Source organism: Ranitomeya variabilis, chromosome 2 (assembly GCF_051348905.1).
Source record: "Ranitomeya variabilis isolate aRanVar5 chromosome 2, aRanVar5.hap1, whole genome shotgun sequence".
NCBI classification, from domain to species: domain Eukaryota; kingdom Metazoa; phylum Chordata; class Amphibia; order Anura; family Dendrobatidae; genus Ranitomeya; species Ranitomeya variabilis.
The window spans coordinates 625,642,476-625,668,046 of NC_135233.1; the positions used below are offsets into that span (position 1 = coordinate 625,642,476).

The window sequence follows — 25,571 nt, forward strand, 5'->3', positions numbered from 1 at the left end:
GCGGAACATCCGGGAGCTGTGAACCTGAGGAAAGCAAGCGGAGACTTATAACTGAGGGGGCGGAGTATAAGACGCTCACGTGGGCGGAGTCTCTACAACTCACGGGAAGTTGGAAACTTTTCTGCTGCTCTCTGTCTGGAATCTCTGACTCCTGCCGGTGAGAAAGAGCAGAAGAGCCGGAACCAACCCGCACCGCGCACCCGGTATTACGCTCCTCCCCGCACCGTGCACCCGGTATTACGCTCCTCCCCGCACCGTGCACCCGGTATTAGGCTCTTCGCCCCGGTTGCCCCCTTCCCTGGCCCAGTCACCCCTCTCTCCACTTCGGTTGTCTTTCTCTTCGCCCCGGTCGCCCCCCTCTTCTCCCCCCTCTCTGCCCTGGACTCCCCCCTCCACCCCGGTCACCCCTTTCTCCAGTCAGCCCCCTCTCCGCTTCAGTTGCCCCCCTCTTCGCTCCGGTCGCCTTCCTCTGCGCCCCCCGTCTCCAGTCAGCCCCCCTCTTCGCTCCGTCGTTTTCTTCTTCGCCCCGGTTGCCCCCCTCTCTGCCCTGGACTCCCCCTCCAGTCAGCCCCCTCTCCACCCCAATCGCCCCCCTCTTTGCTCCGGTCGCCTTCCTTTTCTCCCCCCTCCCCGGTTGCCCCCCTCTCCACCCCTGTTGCCCCTCGTCTTCGGTCAGCCCTCCTCTTCGCCCCCTCTTTGCTCCGGTCGCCTTCCTCTTCACCCCCTCTTCTCCACCCGGTCACCCCAGTCGCCCCCTCTTCGCTCCGGCCACCTTCCTGGTCGCCCCCCGTCTCCGGTCAGCCCCCCACTTCGCTCCAGTCACCTTCCTCTTCGCTCCGGTGGCCCCCTCTTCTCCCCCCCCCCCCCCTCTCCACCCCGGTCCGGCTTCTTCATGTAAGTGCTATTTTCTGTGACTGGTTACAGGATATCTGGGCCTTCTACCCCTCCGGACGACTGTCGGCTGATGACAGTTCTCCCGCCTGTACACAGAGGATGTGGCGCTGCTGGGATCTTTAGGACTGTCTATTCAGGGCCTTTCCGCTGTCTGAGGGGGTCCCGTGTCTCCCCTGGGCACCATGAGCCACAGCGGTGGTCTGAGTCCCAAGCCTGCAGACTCGCCTCTGCTGTTACAAAGCTCCGGGCTCCTCTGCAGTTTGGGAAGTTCTCAGCCTGAACGCATGCGACATCCAGACTCCTCGAACTCTTCACCAAAGAGCCTCCCTCCATCGCCCGTCCCCCAGAGTGTCGTTCCCCCTTCTTCCGGAGACTGGGAGAGTCGTGAGGAGCTCCGTCAGCGAGAGCTGGAGGAGGCCAGGGCACGAGCAGCTCAGATGGAGAAGACCATGCGCTGGTGGTCAGACTGCACCGCCAACTGGAGGGAGAAGTGGAGCAAAGTCAGAGCAGAGAGGAACAAGGCCAGGGAGGACGGGGGGCAGCTCCGCAACCGGCTGGAGGTCCTCAGCAAAGAGCTCAGTGCAATGAAACGAGAGCGGCAGGAAGCAGTCAGCGAGATGGAGCAGCTCCGCAGAGAGGTGGAGAGACTGCGCGGCAAGGAGCAGGAGCCGGAGGAACCGGTGCGGGATGTGGACACAGAGAAACCCCTAAAAATCAAGGTGAGACCCCTAAGATAGTGCATGGACTGGGGGAATGTGTACGCTTCTCCTGTGGTCGCCTCCTCATGGCGGCTATGTCCGATGCATCCGTAGACGGCAGCAACCACAGGAGATCAACATGGAGGCATCTCATCAAGTCGTCTGTAACCCCTAGGAGATGGAGGTAGACCTGCGGCAAGAGGACTGTGAGCAACACAAAGAAGGCACCCCTCGCAGCCCCAGACCCCGGCACTGGGAGAGCAGAGACCCCACCGAAGACGAGGCTCCACGGATCACAGCTCTGAGGCTGAGACTGGACGAGAGTCAGAAGGTTCTGCTGAAGGAGAGAGAGTGAGTGACTGGGAAGTGGGGGTGTATGGGCGTTGGATGTGTGCAGTTACGGCGGATGTGTGCGGTGGGAGCAGATGTATGTGCAGTGGATGTATGTGCGGCATGGGTGGATGTGTGTGCGGCGGATGTATGTGCAGTGGCTGTATGTGCGGCATGGGTGGATGTATGTGCAGCGAATGTAAGGATGTGTGCGGCGGATGTATGTGCGGCATGGGTGGATGTGTGTACGGCGGATGTATGTGCAGTGGCTGTATGTGCGGCATGGGTGGATGTATGTGCAGCGGATGTATGTAAGGATGTGTATGCGGCATGGGTGGATGTGTGCGGCGGATGTATGTAAGGATGTGTGGACGGCGGATGTATGTGCGGCGGATGTATGTGCGGGCGATGTATGTGCGGCATGGGTGGATGTGTGTGCAGTGGATGTATGTGCGGCATGGGTGGATGTATGCAGCGGATGTATGTAAGGATGTGTATGCGGCATTGGTGGATGTGTGTGCGGCGGATGTATGTGCGGCATGGGTGGATGTATGTGCAGCGGATGTATGTAAGGATGTGTATGCGGCATTGGTGGATGTGTGTGCGGCGGATGTATGTGCGGCATGGGTGGATGTATGTGCAGCAGATGTATGTAAGGATGTGAATGCGGCATTGGTGGATGTATGTGCAGCGGATGTATGTGCGGGCGATGTATGTGCGGCATGGGTGGATGTGTGTGCGGCGGATGTATGTGCAGTGGCTGTATGTGCGGCATGGGTGGATGTATGTGCAGCAGATGTATATGCAGTGGCTGTATGTGCGGCATGGGTGGATGTATGTGCAGCGGATGTAAGCGGATGTATATATATATATTGTAGGGGTTGTACTCGCTCAGGTGCGACGGGTGACACTCAGGAGACAGGTTTCCTTAAAAGTTCACGGGGTTTATTGCTCCATAAACCACATTGCAACAGGAACAACAGGTAAACAGTCTTACGTCAGACAGATGATTCCTCAATGTCCATAATAGAGCTCCGCTCTCTCAGGTCTGTGGGCACACAGACTGTGCTATGTCCAGCACGTAGGCTCTCCAGCCTAAATATGGTCTCTGTGTGTTGTTTAGGACGTCTATCCCCACGTGGAACCATCCAACACACAGGCCACTCTGCAGTGTCTAGCCAGGACACATGGAAGTGTGTCCACCCTGACAGACTCCCACACACTCACACCATGTGCTACACACACCTCCTTTACATAGGTGTAACCACACCCAGGTACCTGTCACATGGCCAGTCAGGTGAGTGTGACATCACCACAGGTCCTTACACACAAAACCCATCTTACGTGTTCAGACACGCCTCTTTGGGTGGGTTTGTAGGTGACTGAACCCACCCATCTCTCCAATCACCTGGAAGCCTTCCCAATGTAAACAAATCCCTCAGCAGTAGATCTGCTTGAGCAAAACATACCCAGGCTTCCATCGCAGCGCCACCCACCTCTGCGATACATACCGTCCATTAATCACATGACCAGTCGCTATGCCACATATTCCCCCCCTCTGCCTAAAGCCGTGGGGCTTGGCACTTTCTATTACCCGACCAGAGATCCTTCTCTGTCGTCCCTGACAGTCAAACCGTCTGTCAAAGTCAGGGCCTGTTACTGAACCCTTTTGTCAGCATTCGTCAACCATTTCCGTCACCCCCTTTGATAAAGATGACCCCTTGTCATTTCCTCTGCTACAGGATCTCCCGCTTAGGTCACTGAGCCCTGAACTAACTGAGGAGTCACTATTTCTAGCTCTTCCATCTGGCCACCTTCGGTTCCCTCTCTGTTGTTGATCTCTCCTATTGTCTTTCTTCAGAGAGCAGCTCTTCAATTTATCTCTATACCCTATGTTAGCTTCAGCTTGAGGACTTCCAGTCTTTAGAGAACCTCTTCGTCTCTCTAGACCGCGAGTTGAAGGTGGTGACAATCTGTTTGCCAATCCCTGCAGCTCTATATTGATCTGCTCCCTCTCACGTCTTAGCTGCTCTATCTGTTTCAGGTATGCCACACGATACCCCAGGAGCATTTGGATATTCTCAAGGCTCTCCATGGATCCGATGACAAGGAATGGAACCATCCCATCTTCACCCACGACCTGGGCTTCATCATCAGCCGGAATGCTCACTCTCATAACACCGGACCTATTCACCATCTCTTGCATCACCTTGCCAAATCTTCCGATGACTTTCCTCACCAGACCTCTGGGCACTTGCACGACATCTTCTACAATACCCAACCGACTTTGAGCTTCTCTTGCTAGCTCCAGACGTCGAGCGGCTTCCTTATTCTTCAACATGATCATTTGTTTTGTGCGGTGGCATTGTAGATGCATCTCTCTCAGGACAGCCACCCGCTTCACCGTGACTTCCCTAGTCGACAGTATGACCAGTTGATGAGTCTCAGATGCCCAGTGCACCCTACACGCTTCAACCGCCTTTTTAAACGCTTCATGCACCTCCTCACTGGCACACGCTTCTTGCATGTCTTTGGGTACGTCTATTACGCACTTGAAGATCAAAGTCTCACCTTGGTCATATCGTTGGACCTCCTCATCCTTTGTTCGGCCACCTGCGTGGCACTTCCCTTGCTGGATTTCTTCCTCCATGGAGGCCCCTTCTTTGGTCAGCCTCTCCAGCTCACTCTCCTTCATAGCGATCAGATTGGGAGAGCGCAACAGTTCGATTTCCCGGTCATCCGTGGATTTCTGGAGCTGTTGATTAGTCTCCTTTGTCTTGAGCTCTTGGAGAACTTTATCTTGCTCTTCTACCAAGCAGCGACGCTCATCCTCTCTCTGGAGAAGCTCCTGCTGATTCTTCTCTTGGGCCTCTCTGAGCACCTCCATATCTTTTAATACGGCCTTATGGTTATGGTTTATGGTTTGACATGATGACAGGTGACCTCTGAGCTCAGAGACTTCCTTCTCCAGCTCACCCACTTTGTGCTCAATCACCTCTCTCAGGACCCTTTCTCGCTCAACTATTTCTTTAAGCAGCTCTGTCTCATGGTCCTGCTGTCTTTTGGCCAGCACATGTCGCACCATCACCTCTTTAATTAGATTTTCAGATGGGGTCTCTTGCCCACCCACACTCTGCCTCTTCAGAGTTCCACCTGTTTCTTCAGCATCAGGTACTTCATCATACTGAGCCATTTCACTCTTCCCGGGCATTGCAGATATGGGTCTACTACAGGTTTGTTCTAACCCCAGCCCGTCACTAACTACCTCAGTGCTAGGGTTTGACAGAGATAAAGTGACCCCCTCATCAGGGACGATAACGTGATCTGCACGTGACCCCGTCTTTCCGCGGCCCCCACGACGAGATGAAGATGTGTCATTTTTACTCGGCTTCCCCTTACTGCACTCTTTTCCCCTTGCGTTTGAGTCAAAGTCTGAATAGGAGTTACCCCCTCTCACCCTGTCATCCTGGAACAACAAGTCCCCACTTAAACAGGTGTCAGACCCACACTTTCTTCCGGTCACCCGTAACTCTGGACTATTGACATTAGGTGGCGCTACTTCCTCTTTACACATCCCATTAACAGGAATCCCCACAGCCTGCTGCTGTAGTGGGGCTTCAATATGACCATTCTGTCTCTCCTCTGAACAACCCCACACTGCGTCAACTTCCCATACGTCTTCAAAGATCACAAAGTCCCGGCCCCTCTTAAAGGGGTAGAACAAGTCTGGTGTTATACCGCCATCTTGGCACTTTACATTTTTGGACATATCAATGATCACTCTGTCCACAGCATAGTCAACAGTGACCCCATGAATGCAGCGAACATTGACCTTTTTGTCGGTTAGACAGAAGACGAGAGGAGTTCCTGTCAGAGTCACCTGACTCTTTGAGTCCAGCAGTCCAGATACTCCTTCACGGTGTAACATAACAGTACACACCTGCGGCCTGTCATCAAACGAGAAGTCTATGCCGCACTCGGAATACGTAAAACACAAACATTGCTGTTCCCCTTTTGAAAGCTCCACCCCTTTTTGGGTCACCATCCCCTTTTTGGACTCCGCCCCTTTTAGGGCCACCACCCCCTTGTGGGCTATTTTCTCCTTTAGGGCCACCACCCTCTTTAGGGACTCCACCCCCTTTTGGGCAACTACCCCCTTTTGGGACGCCGCCCCTTTTTTGGGATGCCCGGCCCCTTTTTGGCCAATCATAATTATTTGGGTCACCGCTCTGTTTTTGGGACTCCACCCCCTTTAGGGACACCACCCCACTCTGGGGTACACTCTGTGGACTTCCCCACAGTACTCTCAAGCCCTAACAGTTCCACAGTATATGTCTCTTTAGGTCGGCACTGGCCCTTTGAGTCTGCACCACCTAGTCCAGCAATTGTTTTTTGTTTTTTTTTCTCTTTTTTCTGCAACTGCAGCTACACTTCACAAGGCTCTGCACCGCAGACTTCGTGGACCCGCCAATCCACAGCAAACTTCGTAACCCCGCCGAGTTACCGCCAGACGCCTTCAGTCTTCGTGGCCCCGCCGAGCCACAGCAAGTTGATCAGAGAAGAAAAAAAGAAATGCATGGACTCGCCGGTCCACAGCAAGCACCTGCACACGTGCTTTATATAAAAAAAAAAACTCATTGACCCCGGTCAGCACAGCACAGACTTCTGTCTGTTACACACCCGGTTTTACAGCCCAAACACAGTTTCTCACTGATCCCGATCAGCATAATACACGGTTTTCAGACCGTTACCCGGTGGCAACCTTCACGGGTTCCTGGACACCCCTAGGCATCAGAGGTGCCCAAACACAATGTCTCTCTCTTTTTTCACTCTGACCCCGGTCAGTACATCACGGATCTCCATCCGTTACCTGTCATTGCCGCACAGGTTCCTGGAACCCTCTTCTCCTCAAAGGTATCCCACAAACAACAGTTCTCACTGACCTTGGTCAGAATAACACAGACTCCTGTCTGTTACCTGCCAGCCACACAGGTTCCCGGATCCCTGTTCTCCTCAGAGGTATCCCATAAACAGCAGTTCTCACTGACCCCGGTCAGTATTACTCACGGTTGTCAAGACCGTCCACTCTTCTTGCTCAGACCAGCCAGCGCTGCAACATGTGCTCCTTGGATTGTTGCCCGCATTCGAAACACCAACTGTAGGGGTTGTACTCGCTCAGGTGCGACGGGTGACACTCAGGAGACACGTTTCCTTAAAAGTTCACAGGGTTTATTGCTCCATAAACCACATTGCAACAAGAACAACAGGTAAACAGTCTTGCGTCAGACAGATGATTCCTCAATGTCCATAATAGAGCTCCGCTCTCTCAGGTCTGTGGGCACACAGACTGTGCTATGTCCAGCACGTAGGCTCTCCAGCCTAAATATGGTCTCTGTGTGTTGTTCAGGACGTCTGTCCCCACGTGGAACCGTCCAACACACAGGCTACTCTGCAGTGTCCAGCCAGGACACATCGAAGTGTGTCCACCCTGACAGACTCCCACACACTCACACCATGTGCTACACACACCTCCTTTACATAGGTGTAACCACACCCAGGTACCTGTCACATGGCCAGTCAGGTGAGTGTGACATCACCACAGGTCCTTACACACAAAACCATCTTACGTGTTCAGACACGCCTCTTTGGGTGGGTTTGTAGGTGACTGAACCCACCCATCTCTCCAATCACCTGGAAGCCTTCCCAATGTAAACAAATCCCTCAGCAGTAGATCTGCTTGAGCAAAACATACCCAGGCTTCCATCACAGTGCCACCCACCTCTGCGATACATACCGTCCATTAATCACATGACCAGTCGCTATGCCACAATATATATATATACATATTTCACCACAGTCAGGATCGGGACTCCCGCTGGGCGGATGGTGGTCATGCTCAGAACACTCTTTAGATGTCAGTGACTGATTTGTGTGGTTTGCTCTGACTAATGACCCCAGTGTCTCCTGTGACATTAATATAGAGACAAGATGTTGCTGCGTAAGACCATCGAGAGGATGGAGGCAGAGGTCAGCCATTGCAGGGAGAAATGCGAGGAGCTGAGCAAGTCCAGGCAGGAGGCCGTCACTCAGGTAAGAAACTGCCCAGTGCCGGGGGGAGGGGCTATATAAATACATAGTGGGGTGTGGGCGGAGTCATCAGATTGGGGAGGTGCTATATCGGTGTATGGTTCTGATGTGGGTGGAGTCTTTATAAATTGTGAACCCCTCCACAATCCAGTCAGGACGCTGGTGGGAAGATGGTTTAGTAAATTCTGCATTGAGCAGGAGGTTGGACACGATGACCCTGACCACAGCACTTCATAGAATCCTAGAATGTTAGAGTTGGGAGGTGCCTCCGGGGTCATCTGATTGTGGGAGGGGCTATATAAGTATATTGTGATGTGGGCAGAGTAATTTGGGAGAGGGGCGGAGTCAATAGATGATAGAGGAGGGGCTATATATGTGGACCATAGGGACTGACCTGGGGAGGATTGCTATAGTGATTAGCAGGACTCTGGCCATTGACCATGACTAGAGTTGAGTGAATTTCTTTGGATACGGTTCCGAATCCTATCGGCAGGGAATATTGTTTTTGCAATATTCGTCAAACACAGCTGAACGTCATTAGAATAGAGTAGAAATTACCTTATATGTTCCAAACTGATCAACAAACACATTCGGCACGAATAGGGTACAAATATGGCAAATTCAGATTCGGTGACCAAATCCGAACAAATTCGCTCAACTCTACCCAAGAATGCTGGGCAAGAGGCCTGCGACCGGGTCCCACCTCCCGGCAGTCTCAGCTCTTCCCTTAGCCCAGTAGACACGGCGTTGTGTGTGTGTCACCCTGCAGTGATGATGTCCATTCCCGCCGGGCTAATAAGAGGAGCCGAGACTGCTTGGAGGAGGGACTAGGTTTCAGCTCTCCTGCCTGGTGGTCACTGGCAGAACGGTGGCTGGAGTGCTGCGAGTCAACTTTTTCCTCTCTAGAAGTGACCCCTGTTTGCAGCTCACCCTCCTCAGAGAGCGGCACCAGGACGAGTTGGGTCGGATTTCTGAAGATTTGCAGGATGAGCTCGGGGTCCGCTGCAGCATGGACAAGAAGCTGGCAGAGCTGCGGGCAGAGGTACGGGCAGAGTAAGACCACAACTGTCAGCACTGTGTGCAGAGCCAGCGGCTTCATGTGCAGCTCTCTGTGCTCTGTGTAGATGGAGGGGCTGCAGGCAGAGAATGCCGAGGAGTGGGGCCGGCGCGAGAGGCTAGAGACAGAGAAGATCGGCCTGGAAAGGGACAACAAGAAGCTGCGGCTGCAGATCCAGGACCTGGAAGAGATCCTGACCCGTAAGAGGAGACAGGCGGCCAGTGCCCTGGACACTGACCTGAAGACCGTACAGGCAGAGCTCCTGGAGAAGAGCAAGGTGAGGGTGATGTGTGTGGCGTCCTGGGGAGCTCCAGCGCACACGGGAGCGCTCCGCCTACACATGTCTTGCCCACATGGGGAATCTCCACCCACAAACCCTTCCCTCATGGGAGTGCTCCGCCCCATCCCGCCCCTCATACCACCTCACCTGGAGAGCTCAACGTTCATCACGGTCATCAGCGGGCTTCCTACTGCCGCCCTGTTTTAACTTTCATTCTGAATCCCAGGAATTGTCCGACCTGCGACATAATCATGCCAAGCTGAAGAAGCAGCACCACGAGAAATCAGCTGAACTCGCTCATTCCAGCCGCCGCGGAGAACAGCTGGAGGGTGAGGTGAAGAAACTGCGGCTCCGAGTGGAGGAACTGAAAAAGGAGCTTGGTCAGGCGGAGGACCAGGTGAGACCCTGAAATAAAGGGTCAAAGTTACTAAACTCCACCCTCAAAGCTGCAGCCCCACCCCCGGTGATGACATCACTGATAGTAACATGAGACCACACCCCTTATACTAGATCACCAGCCTGTACATAGTGTAAGAGGACGTCAGCCCCGCCCCCGGTGATGACATCACTGATATAGTGACATTGATAAAGGTATCAGGCGCACAACCATCAAAATATAAATGACACGATGAAGCAGGGTGCTAACAAATGCATGGAAATAATATGATATAGTGACATGAGACCACACCCCTTATACTACATCACCAGCCTGTACATAGTGTAAGAGGATGTCAGCCCCGCCCCCGGTGATGACATCACTGATATAGTGACATGAGACCACACCCCTTATACTACATCACCAGCCTATACATAGTGTAAGAGGATATCAGCTCCGCCCCGGTGATGACATCACTGATATAGTGACATGAGACCACACCCCCTTACACTATGTACAGGCTGGTGATGTAGTGTTTACCTACTCTCAGAATGATCGGATAAGCACACGGGCGGTACCAGTGCATGAGGTTTGTTCTGCCGGTCGCACAGGGACTGTGGCTGGTATATGCCCTGTTCCTTAGTTCCTTAGTAATCTTCCTCTGTTCTGACCCACTCTCCAAGTGTCCCAGCTCTTAACCCTGCTGTGTCCCTCCCCCTCTAGCTGGGTGGGCTTAGCAATCTCCACCCCTCTGCCTCCCTGCAAGATTTATTCCAATATTTAATAAATGGGATAACTTCTCTCAGGATGATCGGATCAGTACACGGGCAGTAGCAGCGCATGTGGTTTGTTCTGCCGGTCGTACAGGGATCAAACCTGGACCCATTTGGTTGCTGTGGGAGGCTGATCACTATATCTCGGGTTTCAGAGCTCCCACGGGCCCGGGAGTCGCACTTTCAGATGCGCAATTTCTTTAGGGCGAGGGGGATATTTTTTATGAGCCGGTACCTCGGACAATGCGTCCATAATTCACGATTCCATGTTGGGGACGGTTCGACTGGACAGCCATAATACCATAATAGATGTGCATCCTGTGGCCACTTGACATGCGTGCTTTAATTAAGCCCCTCAGGCACCTCTATGTCCCCTGCTGGTGTGGCTTCCTCACTCAGGCTTTGAAATGCCAACTGCCTGCTACATGGTACTCAGCCCATTACCATACTAAAAGGAACTTTATTCATTAGAAAAGGTGGGGGCCAGGAGCACTCCTCTCTGCAGACCTGTGACCAGGAGACAAAATGGAGTCACGCCAATCTCTGCTAGTATGCCCGTCCAAGATGCCGGCTGTTCCCTCATCACAGTTATGATCTGTGATCACGGTGAAGTTGCGCCCATAGAGGTATGGTTGCAGCTTCTGCAGAGCCCACACAATTGCCAAACATTCTTTTTCAATGGTGGCATAAGCCACTTCTCTGGGCAGGAGTTTCCTGCTTAGGTAAAGAATTGGGTGTTCCTCTCCTTGTTGGTTCACCTGGCTGAGAACTGCACCTAGCGCATAGATGCTGGCATCTGTGTGCACTACAAACCGGCGAGTGAAATCTGGGGCCTGCAGGACGGGTGAACTAACCACTGCCGACTTCAGGGCAGAAAATGATTCCTCACAGAGGACTCCAGGAGACAATTTTAGGAAGTCTCTTCCTGGTCAGATCGGTTAACGGTTTGGCCAAAGCACTGTAGTTTGGTACAAACCTCCTGTAGTAGCCAGCCGTACCCAGGAAGGACAGTACCTGCTTCTTGGTTCGCGAGGTGCCCCAGGCTGTAATGGCTTCTACTTTCCCTGGCTCAGGTTTTAGCAGTCCTCCCCCAACCTGGTGTCCCAGGTATTGTACTTCCCGCATGGCTACCTGACATTTCCCTGGCTTAACAGTAAGACCTGCAGTTTTAAGCTTTTGCAACACCTGAGAAAGATGTACGAGGTGTTCCTCCCAAGAATCACTAAAGATGGCTATATCATCAAGATAAGCGACAGCAAAACCATCACATCCTTCCAATAAGTGATTGACCAACCTCTGAAAGGTCGCAGGGGCATTCTTCATACCAAAGGGCATCACCAGAAACTCGAACAGCCCGAATGGCGTTATAAAGGCAGACATCTCCTGAGCTTCTCTGGTCGGATATCTGCCAGTATCCCCTACTCAGGTCCATGATGGTAAGGTACGCTGCTTTAGCTAGCTGCTCTAACAGCTCATCTATCCTCGGCATGGGGTAGACCTCACATGTAGTCAGTACATTTAATTTCCTGTAGTCTACACAGAACCGGGTAGTACGGTACTTTTTAGGGACAAGAACCACAGGCGAGGCCCAGGCACTCTGGGATTTTTGTATCACCTTGAGTTTCAGCATCTCCTCTACCTGTTCCCTCATGTGTGCCTTCACCTCTGCTGACACGGTATGCAGACTGCCGTACTGGGGTATTAGTACCAGTGTCCACATGGTGAACTGCTAAGTGTGTCCTCCCAGGCTCCCCTGTGAAGACTTCGGTGAACTCGCTGAGCGCCCCCATCAGCTCAGACCTCTGACTGTGGGATAGCTGAGGGTTAAACTGCTGACTCCAGGGACTCCATGTACTGAGTCCCAGCCCCCACATCCAGTAACAGATCAGCCTCCACCTCTTCAGGCAGGCTACAGACAGGTAAGACACAGGCCTCCCTGGCATGATGTGCCTTCAACATATTGAAATGAAACACTTTCTGACGCTTTGCATGCTCATCTAGTGTCACCACATAATTAACATCATTCAGCCGCTTATGTACAGTATATGGTCCCTCCCATGCGGCCTGCAATTTATTCTGTAACATAGGGACCAACACCCAAACCTTCTGCCCTTCCTCGTAGGCCCTCAGTCTGGCATTATGGTCGTACCAGACCTGGTTGATTTGGGCCTGGGTCACGTTCTCATGGGCCAGGTTGCTCAGTTTTTGCATTCTCTCTCTGAGCCGCAGTACATATTCGACCACTGAGACTCCAGTAGTTCTGGGGTCGTCCTCCCAACAGTCCTTAATCAAATCAAGTGGCCCCCTGACCCTCCTCCCATAAACCAGTTCAAAGGGGGAGAATCCAGTAGATGCCTGGGGTACCTCTCTCTGTAGGCAAACAGATGGGGGAGGTACCGCTCCCAGTCTCTCCCTTCAGTCTCCACCAGCATTTTGAGCATTTGCTTTAATGTTCCCTTAAACCGCTCACCGAGTCCGTTGGTTTGGGGATGATAGGCGCTGGCCACAAAATGCTGTACTTGTATTCTTTCACAGAGGCTTTCCATCAGATCAGACATGAACTGAATTCCCTGATCGGTCAACATTTCCCTGGGGAAACCCACACGAGAGAACAGTCAGTAAAGCATCCGCCACTTTGTCTGCTCGGATGGAGGATAGTGCCACAGCTTCCGGGTATCGTGTAGCATAGTCCACTACTGTGAGGATGTACTTTTTGCCAGAGCTGCTAGGGATTGCAAGTTGCCCTATGATATCCACAGCCACTCCCTGGAAAGGTTCATCGATCACAGGCAGTGGTATCAATGGAGCTTTCTGTATATTCCCAGACTTTCCAACTCTCTGACAAACTACACACGATCGGCAGTAATTGGCAATATCTGTCCCCATCTTGGGCCAATAGAAGTTATGTGTCAGGCAAACTTTAGTCTTTTGTACTCCAAGGTGCCCGGCCAAAGGAATTTCATGGGCAATTCTCAATAATTGTTCCCTAAATGGATAAGGGACGATCAGCCGCCGTTCATAGTCCCAAGATTCTGTAGTATCCGTGGGAATAGTCTCTGTATACAGTCCGCCCTGGTCCCAGTATACTCTCTCTTTGTCAGAAGCAGCAGGGGGTCGATCTGCAAGACCTCTGAGCTCCTCCAGACTGACATCTGTCTGCAGGGCCTCCTGGAAGCTCTGACGGTCAGCCTGCAGGCCCTGGCCTAGTGTGACTGCCAGGCCCTGGTCTGCAGCGGAGTTTTCAGTGTCTGTTATCGGGGACCTTGGTGGGTCTGCCATGTATGGAGGCTCCGGGACCACAGTATGGGCCTCCTGTCCTGGCAGTTCTGTCTGAGACTCATCCTCGAATCTCTGGGCCTGAGTCTGAGCCGCCTCCTGACTCCGGGTCACAGCCGCCACATAATTACAGTCCTGTGCATTGGGACATTTTCCCTCCTCGCACGGGATCTCAGGTGGGTCACTTTCTTCCACCTTCTCTGCATCATTTACTTGCAAGGGAGGAACATAGTGGGACACCATCCTCCCCAGGTCCGTGCCTAGCAACACATTGGTGGGAATCGCCTCTGATACTCCCACTTCTCTCAGTCCCTTCCCTGCTCCCCAGTCCAGGTACACACGGGCCATGGGCACGGCAGGGCTGACCCCTCCAATCCCGGTTATAGACAGTCTTTCCTGGTATGATATCGGCAGGGGTTATCATGGCTGGACGCACCAGGGTCACCTCTGCCCCAGTGTCTCTGAGACCAATGGTGACTTTATTGCCAACAGTGACAGATTGACAGTTCTCATTCGCCCTCGCATCAGAGTCGGCTACAAAGAGGACAGACGGGAGCACATACGGCTTTGTGGTGGTAGTTGGGCGTTTCTCCCTATCAGGGCAGACAGCGCTAACATGTCCCACTTTGTTGCAGGAGAAGCACCGGCGTGCATCACCTAGAGAATGTCTATTCTCCGGGGCCCCATAGAAGGTGGGCTTGGACAGCACTGGTGATCAGCCGGCAGAGGGAGAAGGGTCCCCATTTGGCTTACCTCCCCTCCAGCTGAATCCCGATGGCTTCCGCACCTCGGGCATCCTGTTAGCCACATAGCAGTCCGCAATCCTTGCAGCCTGATCCGCAGTTTGTGGCTCCCGATCACACACAAATTGTCGTACTTCCGTGGGGCACATGTGAAGAAACTCATCCTTGACCATAAGATCCGTTAAGTCCTCAAAACTGTTACCCGAAAGTCCCCTAATCCATTGGTGGAACGTGGTCCTCAAGGTGCTCACAACATCCACATAGCTGTCAGTTGATCCACGTTGTAGGTTCCGGAACTTTCTCCGATACACTTCTGGTGTCAGGTTGTATTTCCGGATCAGGGCCTCTTTTATGGCCTCATAGTTCGCATCTAGCTCTGGTGGGAGGCCAGCAAAAACTTCCAGGGCTTTGCCTCTCAACCCTGGGGTTAGATACTGTGCCCACTGCTCACGGGGTAGATGGTACTGCCTGCAAGTTTTTTTCAAATCCCCGCAGGAAAGTATCTAAGTCCGTATCCTTCTCCATCACAGGGAAGTTTTCTAGACATGGTCTCCTTAGATTTATGTCCTGGGAGGGGGTTATCTGAGGACTGATACCCCGCTCTATTTGAGCCATCTGAAGCTGAAAAGCTCTCTCCCGGCGTTCTGCAGCAGCAGCCTGTCGGTACTGTAGAATCAGCTGCATGCGCAGTTTGGGATCACTTGTTCCCAGCCGTTGTAAGTCCATTTGCAAAGTACAGTCCATAGGTTCCTCAGCACTGGCATTGCTGACACTTCCATCAGGCATCTCCGGTGTAAGAGCTGGCATTGCTGGGTCTCTCTGTGGTGGGCTCTCTCCTTACCCAGATGTTCCAGCACTTTGCTCTTTGTCCTGCTCGACCAAAGCACGTATCAGCAGCTCCCTGGATCTGTCGGCTGTCTCTATTCCTCTCTGCTCACAGAGGTCGGTCAGAACTTCTTTGCTCATGGATATCAATTCTTTAGTACAGGGAATAATTGCTTAAACCATGCACTAATGCTCTAATAGAAATAATTATTTCCCACCGCTGCCACCAATTGTCACGGATCCCTTCTCTGTGGTGTCACTAATTCGTCACGTGCCCGCTCTCACACGTGACTTGGGGTTGTGCCTGCAAGGGTTAATCTATCTCCCCTCTCTCAGTCCAGCATTCAACCTCTGTCCTATGCTGTAATGGGAGCATAAATCACACACCGACCCAGGCCACACACCCGCTCATACATGCTGCCACCACTCATCGAATACACGGGCGATGAGTCCCAGAAATAATAATAATACTAATAAAAATATGCCTATCACTCATAAGGCTCACACACCTTAGGCTATGGATTCTTTTAGAACATTCAAGGTTCAACTTGTTAAAGTCTTATACTTTAATAACAAAATGTTCAATGCTTACAATAAGAAAAAGGTATAAAAATATGATAATAAAAAGACATACAACTTATGCAAAACAGTATAAAATAAACAGGAGAAACTTACAGAAATTATCTAACTGGTAGTTGCTTTCTGCTCCCTGAGGGTAGGACGAATGTAGATTGGATCACACCAGCTTCTCAGGCTGCCCTCACATGTGAACACAATTCTCTGTCTGCAGCCTAAATTTATAACTTTGGTCTGGACGTCAGGTTTCTAGACTGGCCCCTCAGGTCAATATCATAACTGCTGCCTGTTTGATTGGGCCACGGCCGCACCCCCAATGAATACATTATTTTCTCTTGCGATACTTGTGAAAAGGTTCTCAGGAATAGATGCCCTCCGGCCGCAATTAGCATCCCCCCTCCAAGTCCTAGAAGGTGCCAAAGGTTCCCTTTCTTCTCGGCCCTAGCTAGACCTCCTGGTGAGATAGGGAGACACAATGTCTACTAATCCCAAGGAAGTACCTGTTAACACCTAGGTGCGACTTGCCTTCAGGGCAGATGTTACATTATCACTAGGCACACGTATAACCCTAGACATATGCCACTACACACATATAGATATATATACACATATTTCACCACACTGCCGATTGGTTGTCAGGGCTTTCATGCGTTCTCACTTGCTGGATTGACGGACGCAGTGGACTGAAGATTTTTGTTTTCTTTTCCTTACAGTTGGACGAGACGCAGAATCAGATACGAAAATTGCAGCGATCACTCGATGAACAGACAGAAATGAATGAAAACCTGCAGGTTCAAGTGGAGCATCTACAGTCCAGGTGCATGATGGGAAATGTCTACATATATCTGGCCAGCACAGGCAAACAGCATAGACCTATAGGCCCCTCATGTATCTTTACACACTATAGATAGATTCCTCCTATATAGACCCCTCCTATATCCTCCTATATAGTCCCCTCCTATATCCTCCTATATAGACCCCTCCTATATCCTCATATAGACTCCTCATATATAGACTCCTAAATAGACCCGTCCTATATCCTCATATATAGTCCCCTCCTATATCCTCATATAGACCCCTCCTATATCCTCAGATATAGACTCCTCCTAAATAGACCCCTCCTATATAGACCTCTCCTATATCATCATATAGACTCCTATATAGTCCCCTCCTATATCCTCATATAGACTCCTCTATAGTCCCCTCCTATTTCCTCATATATAGACCCCTCCTATCTACTCATATATAGACCCCTCCTATCTCCTCATATATAGTCCCCTCCTATATCCTCCTATATAGACTCCTCCTATATAGTCCCCTTTTATATAGACCCCCTACATGTATTTGGAAATCGTCTTGCTACACTCATCAGGAGAGCTTTAAACTAGAACAATGTGGGAAGGGAAGCAAAAGGCCAGAAAAAGCCATACACCTGACAAATACTATTGAGAACTCTGCTATTAGAAGTGGAAGGGAAGAACAAAGACAAAAAAATCTAAATAATAAAAATATTAGAGAAAGAGAAACCAATCACAAACTAAAATGTTTCTATACGAATGCACAAAGCATGGGCAACAAACGAGAATTGGAACTACTAACACAGGAGAAGATATATGATGTAATTGGAATCACTGAAACTTGGTGGCACGATACACATGATGGGAATACAAGGCTAGAAGGATACAACTTATTTGCAAGAAACAGACTTGATAAACAAGGAGGAGGTATCGCATTGTATGTTAGAAAAGCGTAAATCTGCACAGAGATCCAGGCTTCAGAGACTGGGAGTTCTGTGGAAACTGGGTAATAATACAAGGAGAGAACAACGGAAAGGACACCATTGTAGGCATTTACTACAGGCCGCTTGTGCAAGCTGAAGATATGGATGAACTCTTTATGCATCAAATGGCCAAGTTCTCCAAAAAATATGAGAGTTGTCATGGGAGATTTCAACTATCCAGACATTTGTTGGGAATCTCTCTCAGGCAAAACTAACAGGTCAAACAAATTCTTATCCTCTCTTGCTGACAACTTTATCTTCCAAAAGGTAGGGGAGAAAACAGGGATCTGCTACCTTGGATCTAATCCTTATAAACAGGGATGAAATGGTTGAGGAGGTACAGGTGGCTGGGACCCTAGGAGGTAGCGACCATGCTATTTTAGAATTTTGGATAACTAGAGGAGGAAGACATGTGAAGACTCAGACTTCAAGGTTAGATTTCAGAAAGGCAGATTTTAAGGGACTCCGAAAGAGAATCGGAGGGATCCAATGGCTGGATATCCTTAAAGGGACTCTGTCACCTGAATTTGGAGGGAACAATTTTCAGTCATATGGGCGGGGTTTTCGGGTGTTTGATTCACCCTTTCCTTACCCGCTGGCTGCATGCTGGCTGCAATATTGGATTGAAGTTCATTCTCTGTCCTCCATAGTACACGCCTGCGTAAGGCAAGATTGCCTTGTGCAGGCATGTACTACGGAGGACAGAGAATGAACTTCAATATTGCAGCCAGCGGGTAAGGAAAGGGTGAATCAAACACCCGAAAACCCCGCCCATATGACTGAAAATTGTTCCTTCCAAATTCAGGTGACAGAGTCCCTTTAAGGACAAAAATGTCCAGGAAGGATGGGAAATCTTGAAAAATTAGATTCTCAAAGCACAATCGTTAACAATTCCAAAAAGAGTGAAGTGTTAGAATCTGTTTAGTTTGTGACTATCCGCCATTTTCTTGTGTGGTTCTGGCTGCTGGTCTTTTTCCTCTGGTGCTGGGTTTGTCTTGGGTCAGGTGTTTGTATCACTTTTTATTAACCAGCACCTGCCTCCCACTCCTTGCTGGACATCTGTTAATCAGCTGTGGTTCTGGCTTGGTGCTTTGCTTTGTCTTGTATGTGTGTTATTTGTGCAGTGCTGGTACCTCTGGTTCTGCTAGCCTTAGTTTCTGTTTTCTATTGGATTTTACAGCCTTCTCTGTGTTTTCTATTAGGAGGTGACCCTTTTTTGTACCCAGTCCTTATTCTTTTAGGGAACCCTTTCCCCTTATCTATAGGTCTTCGCTTGAGATTAACCTAGGATCGTCGGTGGGTCTATTAGCAAGGACCCGCCCACTCCATCGTAGGGTTTCAGCCTAGTCAGTGCAGGGTCAGTTTTCCCCCTTCTACCTTAGTCCTGTGTTGCAGATCCGTAACAGTTTGTCCAGCCAGAAAGAAGTATAAAAAAAAAAAAACCTCCCGGATTTCTGCAATATGAACAGCGTTCAAGATCTTGCTCAGCGTCTGCAAGGGTTAGCGTTGGAAGTTGTCAGCTTACAACAGCACATGAGTAATTGCCCTGGAATCCTCTCTGAAGAACCTAACGTGGGTTTGCCTGAATGGTTTTCTGGTAAACTGCAGGAATTTTTTCGTTTAAAAATGTGAGCCGCAAGTTTGGGCATTTTCATTGTGTCCGGATGACCCTTGTTTGATGTAAGTAGAAGCGTTTTTCTCTGCTATGGGGGTATTATATGATCCTGATCGGGTCACTACAGCCGAGGCAGAACTCAGGCGGCTGAAAATAGGGTTCTGGCGACGCTGAGAGATATTGTACCCAGTTCAGACGATGGTCTGCAGAGGTCAGCTGGAATGATCCAGCACTCAAGAGTCAGTTTTTAGCAGGTTTGAATGACAGGGTTAAAGATTTGCTCATTGCATATTCTGCACCTGCTACGCTTGAGGCTGCTATGCAATTAGCTAACCGGGTGGATAGAAGATTGAGAGGTAGACAGAATGAGGAGAAGGAAAAAATAAGACGTCAGTTATAGGTAGCACATAAATGGCGACTCTTCATACAAATAGTAGTATAAAGGAGAATTGAGAGTCAAAACTGGCCAATGTAAATTTACAATCAGTTGAATTTTATTTCCAAAAATCAAATACATAAAGGTATCTTTATGTATTTGATTTTTGGAAATAAAATTCAACTGATTGTAAATTTACATTGGCCAGTTTTGACTCTCAATTCTCCTTTATACTACTAGAATGAGGAGAAGGTTTCAATTTTGCTGGAGAGCCCCGTTGACTGTGGGGAGTTGATGCAACTTGGAGCGATGTCCTCTCATTCCCAGGAAAGGCAGAGAAGATCCTCTGAGGGGCTATGCCTTTATTGTGGTAAGGTTGACCATTTTATTAAGCAATGTGGAGGAAGCATAAGCAAGGAAAATAGGAAAAAAAAGGTCAATCAGAATAACCCTCACTTTCGCATTGCATTTTTACGGCCGGCAGGAGTTTATTTTTCTGGTAGTTCTACCTGTCATGGTCATTCGATTGATTTTCAAGTGATGGTGGACTGTGGTTCTGCACTTAATATGATTGATCAACAATTTCTAGACAAGTATAAGTGATTCTGTACCTTTATCATGTCCTTTTCCTGTAGTGGCGATTGATAACACACCTCTAGAGCATGGGTGCGTTTCTCAAAAGGTCACCGGGTTTCCACTCACTGAATATGGAACACCAGGAATCTTTAGATTTGTTTCTACTTGATAAATTGCCTTTTCCAGTTGTCCTGGGGTTACCCTTGTTAAAAATGCACCATCCTGTACTGGACTGGTCGTCAAGTACGATAAGATCCTAGGGTCAGGAGTGTTATGGGAAATGTTGTGATATACATATTGCTGCTGTGAAAAATGAGCTACCTGAAGCCATTCAGGAATTCTGGAAAGCATTTTCAGAAGTGGAGTCACAAGCTCTACCACCTCATAGAGATTACGATTGTGCTATTGAGTACGTCCCAGGTGCTACTCTCCCTAAGAGTCGTTTATTTAATCTGACGATTCCCGAGAGGGAGGCCTTATAAAGGAATACCTGCAGACTAGTCTTGCTGCAGGTCATATAAGACCCTCCAAGTCCCCTGTCGTTGTGGGGTTCTTTTTTGTAAAAAAAAAAGATGGGGGTCTTAGGCTGTGTCTGGATTTCAGGGAGATTAATAAGATCACTGATTAAGAAGGTGATGAATGGAAGATAGCCTTGAACACCCCGGAAGGTCATTTTGAGTGTCTAGTTATGCCTTTCGGCCTTAGGGTATGTGTCCACGTTCAGGATTGCATCAGGATTTGGTCAGGATTTTACGCTGGTAAAATCCTGACCAAATCTGCACCTGAGGTCACTGGCAGGTCACCTGCGTTGTTTCAGCATTGTAAGGACATACTGCGTTCTGAAATGACGCGCCGAATGTCCGTTTCCGCGTGACTGCCGCATGCATCTTAATGCATAGTGGAGACGAGATTTCATGAAATCCCCTCCACTATGCTGTAACATCTGGACGCTGCGTGTTTGACGCTGTTGCTCTACGCAGCATCAAACACGCAGCGTTTCCTGAACGTGGAAACATACCCTTACAAATGCTGCGCCGTTCTTTCAAAATTTAATTAACAACATCCTAAGGCCGTTGATCGGTAGGCATGTGAGTCTTTATTTGGATGATATTTTGCTCTGTTAGCCCCATCTTGAGTCATATTGGCACCTGCAGGGCACGAATCAGATTTTCTAAAGCTGACAATTAATTAAGGCTTGCAAGAGACGTCAAAAGCAGTAAAAAAGGATTTTGGGGATATGTCAAAAGTAAAAGAAAAGTCAAAGATGCTATAGGATTTTTACAGGATGAAAATGATGAAATGGTAAGAAAGGATGTTGAGAAGGCCGAACTTTTAAATTCCTATTTAGCATCTGTTTTCTCTCAGAAAGGAAATGTAACATCAACTGATCTTCACTGTCCTATTAAAGGAGTAGAAGAATCCAGGATATCTATAAACAAAGATAGTGAGGAAACACTTAGGTAACATAAATTAATTCAAGTCTCCAGGTCCAGATGAATTACACCCCAGAGTACTGAAGGATATAGCAGCAGAAGAAACTTTTGAACCACTCTCCATAATCTTTGAAAATTCTTGGAGAACAGGAGAAGTCCCAGAAGACTTGAGAAGAGCAAATGTCGTTCCTATCTTCAAAAAGGGGAAGAAGGTGGACCCAGGGAACTATAGGCCAGTGAGTCTGACGTCTATACCAGGAAAGATCTTTGAAAAAATTATTAAACAACATGTATGTATGTACCTGGATAAGAATGAAGTGATTTAACAGAGTCGGCATGGGTTTGTAACCAATAAGTCATGTCAGACTAACTTAATTTCCTTCTATGACAGAATCACTGACTGTGTGGATCAGGGAAATGCTGTAGATATATCTTGACTTCAGCAAAGCATTTCTCTCACAATCCTTATTGAAAAAATGACTAAGTATGGAATGGACAAGGCAACTGTTAGGTGGATACATAACTGGCTTTGTGATTGGACCCAAAGAGTGGTCGTAAATGGCTGCACATCCAGTTCGAAGAATGTCTCAAGTGGGGTACCGCAGGGTTCTGTCCTGGGCCCTGTATTGTTTAACATCTTTATCAATGATTTAGATGAAGAAATTGAGGGTACACTAATTAAATTTGCTGATGACACAAAGCTAGGAGGGATAGCTAATACTAGAGAACAGAGAGGATTCAAAAAGATATAAATAAACTGGAGCAGTGGGCAGCAACTAACAGAATGGTTTTTAACAAGGAAAAATGCATAGTACTACATCTGGGCAATAAAAATGAAAAAAAACATACAGAATGGGAGGAATAGGGCTAAGCAACAGCACATGTGAAAAAGACTTGGGTATACTAATAGATCACAGACTGAACATGAGTCAACAGTGTGATGCAGCAGCAAAAAGGGCAAATACAATTCTGGGATGTATTAACAGAAGCATACAGTCTAGATCACGTGAAGTCATTATTGCCCTCTACTCTTTGGTCAGATCTCACCTGGATTACTGTGTCCAGTTTTGGGCACCACATTTTAAAAAACACATCAACAAACTGGAGCAAGTTCAGAGAAGAGCGACCAGAATGGTGACCGGTCTGCAAACCATGTCCTGTGAGGAACAGTTACAGGATCTGGGAATGTTTAGCTTCCAGAAAAGACTGAGAGGAGACTTAATAGCTGTCTACAAATATCTCAAGGGCTGTCACATTGTAAAAGGACCATCTTTATTCTCATTTGCACAAGGAAAGACTAAAAGCAATGGGATGAAACTGAATGGGAGGAGACACAGCTTAGATATTAGAAAAAACTTTTTGACAGTTAGGGTGATCAATGAGTGGAACAGGCGGCCACGAGAGGTGGTGAGTTCTCCTTCAATGGAAGTTTTCAAACAGAGGCTGGACAGACACCTGTCAGGTGATTTAGTGAATCCTGCTTTGATCAGGGGGTTAGACCAGATGACCCAGGAGGTCCCTTCCAACTCTATCATTGTATGATTCTATATCCTCCTATATAGTCCCCTCCTATATCCTCATATATAGACTCCTCCTAAATCCTCTATATATGAGAATATAGGAGGGGTCTATATATGATAGGATGCGTCTATACAGGATGGGTCTATATATGAGGATTTAGGAGGAGTCTACATATGAGGAGGGGTCTATATATGACTCCTCCTAAATCCTCATATATAGTCCCCTCCTATATCCTCATATATAGACCCCTCCTGTATCCTCATATATAGACCCCTCTCCTATATAGACTTCTGTATCCTCATATGTAGACCCCTGCTATATAGACCCCTCCTATATCCTCATATAGACCCCTCCTGTGTCCTCATATATAGACCCCTCCTATATCATATATAGACCCCTCCTATAGCCTCATAAATAGACCCCTCCTGTATTCATATATAGACCCCTCCTGTGTCCTCATATATAGACCCCTCCTATATCCTCATATATAGACCCATCCTATATCCTCATATATAGACTCCTCATATATAGACCCCTGCTATTATCCTTATATATAGACCCCTCCTGTATCCTCATATATAGTCCCCTCCTGTATCCTCATATAGACCCCTCCTGTGTCCTCATATATAGACCCCTCCTATATCCTCATATATAGACCCATCCTATATCCTCATATATAGACTCCTCATATATAGACCCCTGCTATTATCCTTATATATAGACCCCTCCTGTATCCTCATATATAGTCCCCTCCTGTATCCTCATATATAGACCCCTCCTGTATCCTCATATATAGACCACTCCTATATCCTCATATATAGACCCCTCCTATATCCTCATATATAGACCCCTCCTGTATCCTTATATAGACCCCGCCTGTATCCTCATATATAGACCCCTCCTATATCCTCGTATATAGACCCCTCCTGTATAGACTCCTCCTATATCCCCATATATAGACCCCTCCTGTATAGACTCCTCCTATAGCCTCATATATAGACCCCTCCTGTATAGACTCCTCCTATATCCTCATAGAGCCCCTTCATGTATCCTCATATGTATAGACCCCTCCTATATCCTCATATATATAGACCCCTCCTGTGTCCTCATATATAGACCCCTCCTATATCATATATAGACCCCTCCTGTGTCCTCATATATAGACCCCTCCTATATCCTCATATATAGACCCCTCCTATATCCTCATATATATAGACCCCTCCTATATCCTCATATAGACCCCTCCTGTGTCCTCATATATAGACCCCTCCTGTGTCCTCATATATAGACCCCTCCTATATCCCCATACATATATAGACTTCATCCATCCATTGAGGGTGTCATATTCTGTATGGTCACTGTCCTGTTTTTCCGTAGTGGCCCTGGGGCTATTTAATAACTGTCATCCACAGGTTGCGGCGCCAGCAGAACCCTCCTCCCTTATTTGGGAAGCTATGCACCTCTCGGTTTGGCAATGATGACCCCGGGGAGACAGGAAGCGACCCTGATGAGGATGATCTTCTGATCCAAGTGCCGTAGCATTGGCTGCCCCATGTCTGAGAGGACTGAGGTCCGATCCATGAACGTGTTCATAGGGGCTGAGGAGCAGCTGTGCCGCCAGTGTTTGACCACAGTATCCTCCACCTGCACCTTCTTTAATGTCCGTGATAAGCGGGTGGCCTGCCTTTGGAGTGGGCTCCTATCATGCCCCAATTAATTACCTTCCTATGATGCACAATGTGAATCACAGTCCTGGGCAGCCTCCAAGCTTTGCACATTCAGGCGCAAAATGACCACTGTCTATACAGATGTCCATAGCCGGTACACAGCACACCTGCACCGTCAGCAGTAGCTGGACCTGGCTCTTCACCGCATTGATTCACCAAGATCCCTTAATATCCACCTTATTATAAATCCATCCAGCTGGAACCGACCTTGTGACCGCAATACATTGGACTATATGTATTTAAAAGCTATTAATAGACTATATACTCACAGCAGAAATACACAAAACTGTAATGAATGTAGTACCCTGACGGGTACATGATGCTCCACTACTCCCAACTAGAGAATATAAGGTATGGTGTAGTATCTGCATTATATACTGGCTCTATAATGGTCTGTAGCCCACCAGAGGGTATATACTGGCTCTATAATGGTCTGTAGCCCACCAGCGGGTATATACTGGATCTGTAATGGACAATAGCTGAGCAGCAGGTATATACTGGATCTGTAATGGACAATAGCTGAGCAGCAGGTATATACTGGATCTGTAATGGACAATAGCTGAGCAACAGGTATATACTGGATCTATAATGGATTATAGCTGAGCAGCAGGTATATACTGGATCTGTA

At 48.7% G+C, this 25,571-nt stretch overlaps 1 protein-coding gene across 6 annotated transcripts; it reads left to right on the forward strand.

The window, feature by feature from the left end:
- On the forward strand, positions 1-25,571 carry CCDC102A (coiled-coil domain containing 102A). Of its 6 annotated transcripts, none has more exons than XR_013221734.1 (10): positions 1-203; positions 925-1,613; positions 1,768-1,943; positions 7,904-8,012; positions 8,935-9,051; positions 9,134-9,343; positions 9,573-9,743; positions 16,629-16,732; positions 24,629-25,353; positions 25,554-25,571. XR_013221734.1 is itself a non-coding variant. In XM_077289016.1 (9 exons), the coding sequence occupies exons 2-9, from the start codon at positions 1,077-1,079 to the stop codon at positions 24,753-24,755; spliced, it is 1,551 nt and encodes a 516-aa protein (XP_077145131.1). In that variant the 5' UTR covers positions 1-234; positions 925-1,076; the 3' UTR covers positions 24,756-25,499. The 6 variants fall into 6 exon arrangements, 3 of the variants coding, with proteins under 3 accessions (XP_077145131.1, XP_077145130.1, XP_077145132.1); XR_013221733.1 differs by lacking the exon at positions 25,554-25,571 and adding an exon at positions 25,434-25,536; XR_013221732.1 differs by lacking the exon at positions 25,554-25,571 and adding an exon at positions 25,514-25,532 and having other exon boundaries at positions 24,629-25,433.